This window comes from Diplotaxodon limnothrissa, linkage group LG11, assembly GCF_057381915.1.
Source record: "Diplotaxodon limnothrissa isolate DT_005_m linkage group LG11, D_limnothrissa_male_GT1.1, whole genome shotgun sequence".
NCBI classification, from domain to species: domain Eukaryota; kingdom Metazoa; phylum Chordata; class Actinopteri; order Cichliformes; family Cichlidae; genus Diplotaxodon; species Diplotaxodon limnothrissa.
Window position 1 is genome coordinate 31,686,082 of NC_140606.1, and position 14,260 is coordinate 31,700,341.

At 45.1% G+C, this 14,260-nt stretch overlaps 1 protein-coding gene across 1 annotated transcript in view; it reads left to right on the forward strand.

Annotated features, from left to right (window-relative positions):
• kirrel2 (kirre like nephrin family adhesion molecule 2) overlaps positions 1-11,249 on the forward strand; it is a 31,356-nt gene extending 20,107 nt beyond the window's left edge. The window contains exons 2-15 of the mRNA XM_085365823.1: positions 825-980; positions 1,609-1,758; positions 3,695-3,852; positions 5,327-5,477; positions 5,618-5,723; positions 5,968-6,116; positions 6,245-6,372; positions 7,577-7,703; positions 8,152-8,252; positions 8,955-9,153; positions 9,977-10,096; positions 10,289-10,398; positions 10,552-10,641; positions 10,758-11,249. Of these exons, the coding sequence (XP_085221949.1) occupies positions 825-980; positions 1,609-1,758; positions 3,695-3,852; positions 5,327-5,477; positions 5,618-5,723; positions 5,968-6,116; positions 6,245-6,372; positions 7,577-7,703; positions 8,152-8,252; positions 8,955-9,153; positions 9,977-10,096; positions 10,289-10,398; positions 10,552-10,641; positions 10,758-11,249 (2,237 nt within the window). The remainder of the gene's footprint in view (positions 1-824; positions 981-1,608; positions 1,759-3,694; positions 3,853-5,326; positions 5,478-5,617; positions 5,724-5,967; positions 6,117-6,244; positions 6,373-7,576; positions 7,704-8,151; positions 8,253-8,954; positions 9,154-9,976; positions 10,097-10,288; positions 10,399-10,551; positions 10,642-10,757) is intronic.
• Positions 11,250-14,260: the final 3,011 nt, after the last annotated feature.

Genomic DNA, 14,260 nt, shown 5'->3' on the forward strand with positions numbered 1-14,260 from the left:
CTTAGATAACCAACCAACTGCCTTTCTCCCTCTCACCTCCTGCCTTCCCTTACGAATTAGTTCCCTCTGGAGTGCTGCCGTCTTCCCCCCCTGCCAGTGGGGTTTGTAATACACAATCTTAAGCATAGTGGCACAAACTGTAGGAGCTGCGAATCCGTATTCACGCTGTGTTTCTGCATGCGTGTGAAGGCAAGCCAGCCAATCCGGGGAGACTTTGACTTAAACACAGCAGCGAAACGGCGACAGCGGTGGCGGCAGTTGTCTCCGCTGACTTTCAGCAAGCTCGAATGAACGGGTCCCCAGGGAACTTTAATGGAGTTTTGATTGTTTAACATCCATTTTTACAAAAAGCACATTGAAGGAGTGGCTGCGTTTTCTCTCCACAAGCGTGTTTGCTTCATGTCAGTGAGCATGTAACCATATGGTCTTGGGAAAGAGTTAAATAAGTTACGAGTAACAGCTGACTCTTCCTCTTAGAAGACGCATTTGTAGTGGGGGAACAAATAATATTTTCACGCATGTCCATTTCTCCCACCAAGTGCTGTGGTAACAGGAGAGTAAGCTGAGCAGTTCGTGTCAGTCTGCTTTTTTTTAAATAGTTGCATTATTTCGTCAAAGCCCTTACAGAGAAAGTTTCACTTTCCTCGTCATGCGTCTCTGCTGGCACTGCAGAAATCTACTGTGATCACATTTTCTGAATTTAATACATCGAGATTTTATAGCCATATTGTGACTCCGTATGAATTTGCAGTTTGCCATCAAGGAAAAGGTCAATTTAAAGATTTTAGTTGTTCACGTTGTCTCCTTTTTATTTTTTCTTCCAGCAGCCACCCAAGCAGCCTACTTCTCCCAGCAGCCCCAGGACCAGGTGGTTGTATCCGGTCAGTCGGTGACCTTGCCTTGTGTCATCGTGGGTTACCGTGGAATGGTACAGTGGACCAAAGATGGCCTGGCACTGGGAGGAGAGAGAGATCTACCAGGTATTATCACTGGCTTCTTCTCTCCAGCCCCCTCCTTTTTCTTCTCCTGCCCTCTCTGTGTTTAGTGCTCTCTCTGTCTCTGTCTGTCCTGCTGCAATTAATGCCAGGCCTCATTAGAAATCAAGTCTCTCTCTGTCAACCTTTGGGGTTTTACACAAATGAATGGTGAGTGAACAATGTACTGCAGACAGGTCAGCTACTGCTGCACGCACCGAACTTTAATTTGTTGTTTAGCATTTTAACTCTTGTAAGAAGGTGGATAATCAATTGGCTTTTGCCACACATTGACATTTAAATGTGTGGCTGACTAGCATAAAGGCGAAGAAGCTTCCTCTTGACCTTAGCCACCCCATCTTCAGTGTGCCTGTATTTAAAGGACAGTCTTCCCATGCAGCAGCCTTCTCACGTGTTGCATCTCTAGGCTCACGCTGCTCTGCTAACACAACGGCTCAATGCCTGGCCCTGTGAGGTGCTGCTTGCTTTCATTTGTGTCTTAAAGAGCCTTGCCACGTTTCTTTTGGCTTTGTTCGGGACACAAGTCTGTTCATTTTATAGTCCTTTCATTATGTGTTTGTTGTTGGTTGGTTTGTTTGTCTCTGACTCTATTCTCTGTGCTGGCTTCACGCAGGCTGGACACGCTATTCCTTAATGGGCGACCCGCTATCAGGCGAGCACAGCTTGCAGATCGATTCAGCAGAGTTGGCGGATGACGCGGTGTATGAGTGTCAGGCTACACAGGCAGCGCTTCGCTCCCACCGTGCCAAGCTCACTGTACTAGGTAAGATACACAGCTCACGCATGATCCTCACAGTCGGCCCTTGTGCCAAGGCCTGCAGGCTGGCAGTGCATGGGAAAAATCAGGGGAGTGTCTTCATCGCAGAGCATAAAAGCTTGCAGACAACTACCCTAATAATACATGTTCATCCCCTGAAATGAATCACCTTCAAAACACAACATTAAATGTCTTAAACTTCATAGTTTGTTTGGGTTTGTTTTTTTTCAATCAGCGCTTATAGATAACGTTATCTGTACAGTTTCCAAGTGGAAAACATGCCTTGAAAGCATAATTCAAACCAAATAAGACTCAACCATGAGAAGAAGAGGAAAAAAAAAAGAAACGCCAGCATTCTTAGTCGCGATAATCAAGACTCTCGACGTCTAGGGTAATGTGATTGCTGCAGTCACAAATGACTTGCGTAGTCGCTTGAAAGTCTGCATAGTTAGCACATTTTATAGTGAGCCACAACATTTGTCAACCGCACGGCGGTTTTTACATTAACGTGATGTGAGTGATCTACTTCTTCACACAGACCTTCAGAGGTGGGGTGAGGTGGAGCGGAGTGGGTTAGGGATGGGGGAGTACGGGGAGGAGGAGGAGGGGGGCCGGATCTTTTGGGAATTGGAGTTGACATAGTACTGCTGGCATCTGGTGGCATGAAAAGGAATATCACTCTATAAATTAGCCCTGTCAATTGCCCATAAATGGACCTGCAAGGCAAGCATTTTTCATCAAGAAAGGAAAACTCAAAGGGAACAATTATAGAGATCTGTTGCTGCAGCTTATGTGAACATTTCTCCACAAAGACCCTGCTGTCACTGAATCCATCCGTTGCGTGGAGGTGTCTGTTCAAAGTCACTGAGGCAGAGTGACAAGTGGTGCAGATAGCGCAACAATGGGAGGGCAAATTGAGTGGTAGGTAGAAACATTTCAGTTAAATGAACAGAATCTGAGGACTCACCCGAGCTCATCTGCCCACCTTTATCTGTCTCGTGTCACCGCCAAAAGCTGCGCAGCGTAGCACGAAGCAGTGCGGTCGCCACATGCCCACACACATCCAGAGAGTGTGTGTGGAGGCAGTCATGAAAACTTGATAAAACTGCCTCTTCAACATTAAATGCACTCTCGAAAGACCAAGGCCGACACCGTGGCTGGTGCTTCATGAACATTATGTGCATTTCATAAACACATAAATGAAATCAGATGCATTGCTCATGTTTTTGTGTGGACATGAGGAGGGAGCGTGCGCCTAACTTGTGAGTGTATGTGTGTGTCTGTGTGTGCGTAAATCAATGTGGCCAGATGAGACCAAAGCAATCCTGCACAGTCAAAGGAGTCAACGGTGGGAGTGCAGTCAGGGGAATCGGCATGGAAATTAAAATCACCTAGCACTCGGATTCCATTAGTGTCCGTGCCGCGGCAGCGGAAGGACCTCTGACAATTCAGATACACACAGTGAAATTGGTTCGGTAGAGGGTGCAAGAAAGGCCAGCACAAACCCCATGTTTACGCCTTCCCTTATTGGTTGGGGAGATAGACGCCTTCATCAGGGGTGGCACGCTTGGCTTGACAGTGGTGCGTGCGAAACCATGCAAATAAATGAACAAATAAGCAATTCAGTTGAAACATCACTCTGCAACAGTAAGAGCAAATAGAGCAATAATGCTAGCCCCAAGAAAGGAAATAAATAAGTTTGAGTGTGTGTGTGCTTTTTTTTTCTTTCACCAAATGACAACAGCTCTCGGCCTTTTCTCCTGTCTGAAACTACACCTTGTTAAATAGACACTTGGCAATAAGAAGGTATTGTTATATATTGACGATGGGCTAAGAGCAACAGCAAGCTCAATATCAGTAATGCGTCTTTGCGGTTCTGCGCTCGCCCGGAGCTGCAATGAGTCTTTTTGTCTTGAGCTGTATGTTTGTTTCTGCATTACAGTTCCTCCCTCTGACCCTGTGGTGGAAGGCGGCCCCGTTGTACGTCTCAAGGCCCACACACCGCACAACCTCACCTGCAGAGCCTCGGGAGCCAAACCTGCTGCTGAAATCACCTGGTACAGAGATGGAGAAGTCATGGAAACTGCAATTTATTCCAAGGTACAGTGAGAACAGATCCGTGTTTTGCATTATCATTCAATCACCACACACCTACACAATATTACAAACTGTAACAGCGGGCAGAAATAAATGCAAAGCTATTCAAAAAACAGAAATATTTTCTCTCGGGGTATAATACTATCTTTTTCCTCATTTCTGTTTGGATGCTTTTTTCTCCATCTATCTTTCACGGTATCTCACACTTTCTTTTTCCATCGCCACCCTTTCCTCACAAGATTTGTTCTCTTACCCTCTGCAGTCCCCCTTCCGCATCCACTCATTCCTGACCCCCCCCCCCCCCCCCCCCCCCCCCCCTACCCACCCCACCCCTTCCACCCTAGCTTCTCTCCCCTCCCTACACCACCTCACCCCACACCACCTCAGCCCTCTTCACTCTCTACTCCCTCCCCTTTTTTTGCTCACTAATGCAGCCACACTACAGCATAACTGGAGCATGCCAAAGCTCAGACAAGCATGAGTGTTTCATACAGTAGAGTTTCTGCAAAGAAGAAATCACCCACAACAATTGTAAAAACACAATGGGGATGCGCCAGAGCGTAAACCAGCCGCGGCTGGGAAAGTGTCACATTTTTCATGCTCTCTGACCACGCTAAACGATGCTAAACGCCACATTTAAGGAGGCGAGAGCCCACAGTGAGGAGGGAAGGAAGCGGGCTACAGGGGGAGAGAGAGGAGATGAGATGAGATGTGAGGAATGTGGAGGAGAGGAATAGAAAGGGGTGGAGGGGAGTGAAGACAGAGCAAAGTGTTGTTAATAGCTTTGTGAAAATAAAAAAAAAGAAAGAACAAGAGAATTTCCAACGTTTAGGAGTGAAACTGGGGGTAGGCTGTGCTCTGTCCAAGTGAGGGCTGGCGACAGGGAGGGATGTGATTTGATCTAGCATAAAAATGCTTTTGGTGTGTCTGGCTTAGAAAATGGAAGACCTGTTCCATTGATCTGGCTGTCCAGGGAAAAGGTTCGGCTCGCCCCTGCTCTTTTCCAATGATGTGTGACACCCCTCCCTCGCTGTCACCAACCAAAAAAAAAAGGACACGCAGGCAGCTCAGCTTTCACTTTCTTTTTTTTGTTGTTTTTTTTCTTATGTATGAGGAAGAGAGGAAGAAAGTGAGAGAGCAGTGAGCCATATCCTCAGAATCTGCACCTTTCCTCACTTAGGCGTATTGATTTCTGTGAGCAGTAAATAGATTTAAAAGATGATGACAAACAAGGAGCGCTGACTGGGAACACTCTCAGAAATGTGGGAACAGCACAATATCCCCTGCTGCATCATAAAATATATGATTTAAGGGCCATGCCAAGGAACAGGATGGCAATTTTTAATGCTTCACGCATGGAAAAAAATAAAATAAGACTGGCAGTGTGTAAATGGTGAAGTCGCTAATGACATGCAACTTTGTTGTGTGACGCTGAGCTGATTTTTACTCACCTCTTTGTTTTTGTCCTTCTTCATAGTCCCTAATGGAGGATAGGAAGAGGGAAACAGCTGTCAGTATGCTTCCAATCATTCCAGAGGACAGTGACTCCGGACGCACCTACACCTGCAGGGTTGTTAACCCAGCTGCCCCTGCTGGACGACAGACATCAGTCACTATCAATGTCCAGCGTGAGTCCAGCATCCACCTGCCTACAAACACTCTGAAATTATCAACGTGCAGCATGCAGTCACCAGTGTTCTGTGGAGACCAATGAATGCTTTTGCAAAGTCATGCATGTCAGTGACATGAATGTTTCTGCTTCTCACAGACCCCCCTTCAGTGACTCTGTCAGTCCAGCCTCAGACTGTAACAGAGGGAGCCAAGGTTCTCTTCATCTGCTCTGCCTCAGCCAATCCTGAAATCACTGGATACAGGTATCTGTCTTTTCTGTGTCCACTCTAAACCTCTGCGTTGCACTGAGACATAAAAGCCTAATAAAATGAATTTTATAAGCTGCAAAAATGTTATAAACTGAGACAAAAAGATGCCAAGTAGACTCCGTGGATTAAATGGGCTGTTTGATTGGCACAAGCCACAAATCGGCTAACAGCCACTTTGATACGCATCGCACCGTACCTTACCAGAACTAATGGAGCTGTGATCATTCATTTGTTCCAGGTGGTCGAAAGGAGGAGTCCCCATCTCCGAAGCAAATGGGGATAGCCTTGAGGTGACAGTGGACTACTCCTACTTCACAGACCCCGTCTCCTGTGAGGTGTCCAACTCTGTGGGCAGCACCAATGTCAGCACTCTGGTTGATGTCCAGTGTAAGTTTAACTGAAGGCAAACACTGTACGCGGTGTGGTCTGTGTTTTCAGATATTGAAGGTAGAGCAGCTTTTTAAAAAAAGTCTCTTACTGATTCTAACTGGCCGCCTGCATTGCTTCCCTTCTAGTTGGCCCCAGACTGCTGTCGGAGCCGAAGCCCATGACAGTGGATACAGGCATGGATGCAGCCTTCACTTGTGCGTGGACTGGAAACCCTCCTCTGACCCTGGCTTGGACCAAGCAAGGCTCCAGTGTGGTAAGGCAACAACAACAAAAGAAAAAGCCAGTCACCAGCATATTTTCTTGATGCTAAAGCTTCAGCACCACACCTCAGCACCATTCCTCCGGAGAGAAACATTCACACATGGCCTTGAGGCATGAATCCCTCACACTTTTTCCCACACTTCCTTTTTTCAGGCAGAAACTTCAACACCTCCTCTAACCACTCTCCCTGAGGGCTAAAGCCTCTGGCAGAAAACTGCCTGTCCTATGACAGATTCATAGAGCACCATCAGAGCACACGACACGTTGTCACAATCCCGACTTAATCAATCGGTCAATCAATCACTCATTCAAGGGGAGAATCACTACTTGTACTTGTAACTTTTAGAGCAGCATCTCCCACCTCTCGACAGCACAAAGGCCCAGCTAGGCTTGCGTATCTATCTCCTTAAAGTCAATTTTGCAGGTGGAACAAATGGGACACTTCCACCTTCACGTTACATCATGCTGGTAAAAGTGTTCTAGCGTGCACACCATTAGTGGGGGCATCCCATAGGAGATCTCTCTTGGCAACTAATGTAATTTCTGAAGCTATGCTGGAAAAAGCACCCCCGGTCAAGAATGCTGTGGGATGGCATAAGCAATGCTGTCATCTTAAAGAGAGAATGCTTTCAGCCACACTCAGGGAATGGTGCAGACATTTTTTCTAATCCACCCACTGCCACTGTCCCTCACACAGCCATGAGTAATAGATTAATTGGGTTACTCCATAAGCGTGGTGAAATTAAAAAAAATGTAGAGTGAGAGGGAGATGTGAAGATGGAGGGAGGGAGGAGGAATGGCGCGGGGGTAAATGGATTAATCACAGCTTGATGGAATGACAGGATCAATGAGCTAAGGAGTGAGTGAGTGTAGCAGCTCCAAAGGCTAGGGCCCACTCACACATGCTTCATTCTGTCCCCACTGTTTAATTGCAACAATCTCCACAGCAGCACGGTCACTCAGCGGTGGCTGGAGTGCTTAATGCTGTGATTAAAGCTCTTCACAATGAAATTAAACTCAAACCACCAGCATTTGTTACAATGGTCAGCCCACCTCTGTGCTGCCTGCACAGTGAGTGGGCCACTGATAAAGGTCCCACTTTGCTTTCGCCTGCCTCTTCTGCTCACAACCTTGTTCTTTCTGTCTCTTTCTGTCTCTAACATACTTCTCACTTGTCTCCCTGGATTTCTCACTAGGTGCTCAGTAATGGTAACACCTTGCAGCTGAAGGCTGTTACTCAGGAGGATGCTGGCACATACACCTGCAAGGCCATTGTACCCCGTATTGGAGTTGCAGAAAGAGATGTCACTCTAACTGTAAATGGTGAGAAGTTTCTTAAAGAACAAAAGAAAAAAATAAATCACTTAAGTATGTTTTTTTTTTTATGTTAAATTTACTCCTCATTACTTTAAAAACCTATATATTTTTTTTTCTTTTTACTCATTCAGTTGACAACTGCTGTGTCTAGTTACTTGTTTAGTTAAAACATTTTTTTTTAGTATTTTCAATAGTTTCAAACACCAAAGCAGAGTTTTCTCATGAAACATTTCAGAAAAAGAGCAAAGATTACAGAAAAGTCATGAGATTAATACATACCAGATTTATCTTTTGTGCCAATGGATGGGCCTGATATAGGAAATGGTTACTTAGTTATTCATCTATATTTCTATTTCTAACACCACTTTACTGTCTAGTTTTTTTGTATGCTTGCACTTGTACGTCTTTTTTAAAACTCTCTTTATTTCCTTCACTTTCTTTCATCTGCCCACAGGTCCACCTATCATCACAGCAGAGGCCACACAGCACGCTGTCAAACACTCCAAGGGCAAGCTGGAGTGCCGGGTGGGAAGCAGCCCCCCACCTGATAAGATTGTAAGTGATCCTCTTATTTGTGTTGTGTGTTGTCATTCACTAATGCTTATTAGCTCACACACTCAGTTTGTACATACTCCCCCTTCCTTACCCCGCCCACATAAGCAGCATCACTAACATGAGCTTTACCCCTAACCTCACCTCTACACCTTTGCACCAGCACATCTCCACCTCGCTCGCTAAAACAAAACATATACACAGACACTGACCGGAATGATTGTGGAGTTATCGGAGCTGCTGAAAGAATGGCTTCCTGCAGGTTTCAGCCAGACCACATTCAATTAGCGGCCCAAGAGGCATCAGTCGTCTGACCCTGTTGAACTGCTGAATGTACGCTGGGCTGAGAGAGGATAATTAGGGTGCGAGGAGAAGTGAGAGACAGGTGCCCTGCTGGCCCTGTGCTAGACACGGCAAAAAGTAGCCTTGTTTCCCAGTGTAGCTACCTAACCCTCCTTAGGCTTCACCTGCAGGGCAAACGTGGGAGGCAGCTTAAACATGAGTCCGTGAGTTGTGTCAGACACCGAGCACCTCAGAGGTCAGCAGGGAAAAAGCACAAGAGAGAGAGAGCCGGCGTTCACACAGCAGCAGGCAGGGATCTAAGGATAAACAGCCGTGCTGGCTTCTGCTTTGCTCACAGGTGAAGGATTCTTTATAGAACAATTCCTTACCCCCTGTTGTCTATTCTCTCACTCTTCTCCACAGGTGTGGACCTTTGGGGACATGAGCCTGTCCTCCGGCTCCTCCGGTCGTTACTCAGTGCAGACAGTAACCAGTGACCACGGAGTCGTGTCGTCTCTGGTGCTATCTGAGACTCTTTCACAAGATTTCCAGCTGCGCTACAACTGCACTGCTTGGAACCGCTTCGGCACAGGCACTGCCCTGGTCACGCTGAAGGAGCAAGGTACACACGGGCCAGAGTAATACTCCTGCACAGGAGTTATAGCGATAGTCTCGGTTCTTGCTGTGAAGATTGGGTAAAAGTAGTGCCCCCGTCTCGTGCTTATCTTAATTATGCTCTTCTAATCGATATGATTTAATCAGCAGATGGCTTCTTTAATGAATATGTTTGCCCCATAACATAGATATTGATTAGGGACAAAAGTCAATTAGAGGAAGCCACATGTGTTTGCAGCTGGGATCATAGTCTCTATCAATGTCTTATAGCCAAGCTCAGCATCTCAGGCTGCAGGCCCCTTAAGTGGTTTTAAAATTAAACAGCGGTGGTACGACTCCACTGATGCTAGGGGAAACCTTTGTTGCAGTAGACACCAAAAATGAGGTCCTCGCCAGTAATTTACATCAACGTAGCAGAGCAGGGTCTCCAGAGAAATGGGCAGCGCTATCTCCTGGAATCTCTAATTAGATTACTGTCTATTGCTTCATTGCATGTCAGGCCTTGTTACCCTTCTTTCAGAGAGATTAGAGACAATAGCCAGGCTGTGAGATGCTGGATTGCCCACATGAGCATATGTTACAGTCACTGTGAGAAGATCAGGGCTTACTGCAGATCAATTTATGGGCACTAGAGCATTTTTCAGATTAGCTAGGCAAGAAAAAAAAAAAGAGAACAGAATCTCTTCTGTTCCTTTCATTTGCTCCAATATGCACTTTCCTAGACACTTATGTTCTGCTATCTCTGATTTCATCCCTTCCCCATCTCTTGACAAACCATCGACCCTCACCCTCTTTGCCACGCATTTCTTCTGTTACCATTGTTCTTGCAGAAGCACTGCCGATGTTGATAATTGTAGGTGGGGCAGTAGGTGGCGGCTGTGTCCTGCTCATCTGTGTCATCACTCTGGTCTCCCTCTGCTGCAGGCACACAGGCAAAGGTGAGCTCAACGGTTAGTATGGGCAGGAGGGTCAACAGCCAATTCTTCAAATCGAACATAATAAAGTGCCTGCGAGCTGAAAATTGAAAAGATTATGTTCAATTTTGTGCCGTTTCACCTTGAGTTTGAATAGAAAGCTTCGTGTAAATTGGATTTACAAATCTTCCTCGCAATGTTGAGTGAATCTGTTCTCATTTCCCATAGGCAAAAGATGCACTCGTCTTTCCAAGAGTGACATCAGAGTTCAGATTGTTCACAGCGATCACAATGCTACACGCGGCAACGACGACGAGGAAGATGTCAAAGAACCCATGGTAGGTCTATTTTGTTCAGCTTCTCTGTATGTCAAACATCTCCATGGACTGTGAGAGAGAAATCAGTACTATTATAACTTAATGTTCAAACTTTCTTTTGTTCTTATTCTAGTAAGGTCTTGTTCATCCTAATAATTCTTGGTCTTCCCTCAGGCTCCAAACAGCAGCGAGTCTCCCGGGACATCGCGCACAGAACACAGCGACCTCCTGGAAGAGGAGGAGGACGAAAGATCGGACATCAAGGTAAAACTGAAAAACACTTCCTTGAAGAAACTCTCAAAATAGCAAGCATGCTTTTTTTCCACACGATACTGAACTGAAGTCAAATTGATGTTTTTTTCCCTCTGTTTTTTTCAAAGGATCCTACCAATGGTTACTACAATGTTCGTGGCCACGACGACCGTCATATTCGCGGCAGCGGATTTTCTGAATACGTGCCCAATTCTCGGCCGGTCTACACTCCATCGCAGCTGCCCTCCCCCAGCCCCGTGTACGGTCAGCACGGCACCCAACCCCGTGCCTATGACTTCTCCCACCGATACGCAACCACCACAGTGAGCAGAACCTCATACGAACAGCAGCAAGCTGCCCAGCAGCAGCCTGCCCAGCAGGGGGGAGTTTATCCCACTGACCCCCTCTACAGTGGCACTGCTTACCTACCTGCTACTTATGGCCACGCCTTCACCAGTTATGTTAAGCCTGCTTCCTATGAGAAGGTGGATGCGTACGACCAATCAGATCAGGCCAGCAAGGTCTCGAGCTCATCTCGCTTCTCTTACGCCTCGTCACAAGTGTCCTCCCAGCAGTCCGACTATGGCCGGCCCTCGCAACGTATGCAGACTCATGTCTGATAGGGCCAAAAAAAAAAAAAGAGTAAAGAAGCAGTGAGTAGATAACTATTTGTCACCACATGTGTGGGCGGACTAACATGAACTTTCTTTACTCGGACAGTCCTGCAAGGATTTGTTAGGACAGTATAAGAAGGGAGGCATGATTTCGGTTATGAATAACCAACCTGCGATGGACGGCAGCATCTACAGTAATGTGAACTTGTAGAGCTAGAAAATTAAGCAGATTGTGATGTTCAAGTCAAGCATATGATGAACATTACAGTGCGATACCTCACTAGGTTGTCTCTACATGATGACCACCCAAACTTGTGGAGATGTTCTGCGAGTTCGTGGGCCAACCAGAAAATAAATCAAATGCATCCCTTAAATTTGGGTGGCCAAAACGACTGGGGTAGCTGTTTACCTGCATTCCAGAGTTTACTTTGTGTCAACACTAATTGTAAACATAACCTCGTAAATACTTTGAAAGAAGACAGTACGAGCTAACACGTACAGTATTTGAGGGGGGGGGGGGGGGTAAAAAGGTGTGAAGAACCTTTGTTGTCTGTCATTTTGATGTTTTCGTTGGCATGCGAAAGGAATTGTAAGCACATTTGTGTCTCTATCATCTACAAATGACTGAGCTATCCACAGAGACAGACATGAACTATTCTGCACAACAGGCTAGCTGCACTAACCAACAAGTGCTACAGGCACTCTATTGTAAGTGGAATACATCTGGACTGACCTGTGTTTCTGGAGCCTCTCGTGATAACCTTAACACGTTGGACACAAAGTGTTGTCTGCCAGTGGGGAGAGAAGAATGTGCATATTGCCTTCGTTTTAATGGAGGACTCTATGTTGTACTGACACGGACGAGTTAAGGCAGTGAAAACCCAAAGATGGTAACAAATTGTATAGGTAATAAAAATAGGGGCTGATGTTGAAAACTGTTGATCTACCCCTGCATCGTTTCCTGCTGTACTTTCTGATTGTAAAATCAAGGAGTAGGAACCAGAACAATCAAAAGTGGTCTTTTTTTTTTTTTTTTTTTTTTGGAAAATGGTGGCAATCTTGAACTTGAAATAAACTTGAACGCAGAATCAACTTTGGCAGGCTTAGGTGGGGTAAGATGTGGAAGGCGGTCCTGACGGGGGACCACCCGCTCTCAAGTTTTACAACTCAACTCAATCAAATCGTCTCGCTATGTTTACAAGAAACAGTACTACCCTGAAACTGAGTATCTGTACAAATGGCTAAGTCCATACTTTCTCTCTGTTGCATGCAAATGATGTGTCTAGTGAAACTCTTCAGCGTTTATATTCATGTCCATTTCATGTTCGAGACATCGGTTACTGCACCTGACCCGGCCGCATTCCACTTCCTGGGCGTTTTTGGTGTGGACGCTTGTACTGCCATTTGTCTAAAAATATAAAGAAAGAAATGAAACGTTCCCAGGCAGCCTAATGAGAGAACAAATGTCACTTAAAGTGAGGAGGCAAACATCATCGCTTGTCTTTATTTTTCTATTTTGTATACGCCTTAAAGTACAGCGTGTAAGCTGCTCTACTGTAAAGTATCTTTATATACATATGTATCTATCTCAGTTTATTTTATTTGGTATTCACACATTTTCTTGTCTGAGTTGTTCATCATTCCTCTGAATGCAGTTACCATGCTTTGGAACACAACTAATTGCCATTTTGTTTGTTCATTCTTTTAATATTGTATTAAGAATTTTATTTGCTAAAAAAAAAAAGAGCTATTGTTGCTTGTACCTTTGTACACATATTTATATTTAAATAAAACCATTTCCGATAAAGAACACGGCTCGTGTGAATCCTCTGAGTTAATCAGTCTGGTGAGCTGCTTCATTGGGCATGGGGAACAGTGAAAAACAAAGCCTCCCATGTAGCAAAAATGATGAATACATAAATTAGCAGCACTGTCTATGTTGATTTTCCTATTTCCCCCAGTGGTGTGCTGCTTTTAATGAAGACAGATGAGATAGTAGAACCCCCACTGTATGTGTATCCACCTCCTGAAGCCAACGCGCCTATCTCGAAGGGTAACAGGATAGAGCTGCGACAAAGGTAGGTATTATTTGACAATATGAGTTCGCCCTGTCACCTTTGTTCCCCAGGTAGGCCCGCTGCTCACGACAGGGAGGAGAAGAACACGCTCATTACAAGTCTACTGTGAGAAGGGACAAAGTCTCACAAGGCCTGCATTCATTATGCACAACATAATACAAAACAAGGCCCCATCAAAGACAAATGATACAGGTAATGTAATTAGGTGCAGAGGAATCAGATAAAAGATGTTTATTATCATGACTCATATAAAAATAGATACAAACGCACACACACACACAGAATAAAAGGTCCATTATCCAAGTCAGTTTGTATACAATGCTTATGAAAATATCTTCTAAAATTTGTAGCCTCTCCCAACTTTCTACATACATATTTTGAAAAAAAAAAAAAAAAAAAATACACATTAACATATGTATATAACCCTGCCAATTGTTTATTCTAATATTTCCTCCCCTTCAATAAATAATCCTTGGAAAATTCTAGTTCTTATCCTGAGTGTAACAGTTGCGTTAGAATAAACCATCGGGTCAGATATGTTGCTTAAGGTGAAGTTGGGTCGTGATCAAACAGAGGAAGCTCTCATGGTGAAGAATGGATTGCATTGCTCTTGCAACTAGTGAAAACCGCACTGATTTACACTCAGGCTGTGTGATTGAAGACCCCAGTCGCCCTGAGCTTAACTGCAGACATGTGCAAAAGCCAGCAAGACCTAAACACCACCCTCTGCCCTTCTCTTGAGTATGAGATTTTGCCTAATCATTCACCGGCAGGGCCCTCTATAAATAACAAATAAACTGATCTGGGTTGCTACAACTTTTTATGAATCACTCCAGTCTAACTCTTCAATGCTCATGCTAGTGTTTTTCCTATTTTCAGACTGCTGACTACAAACCGGTGTACTTTATTGCTGGCCATTTTCCAAAGCAAACTGTGGGC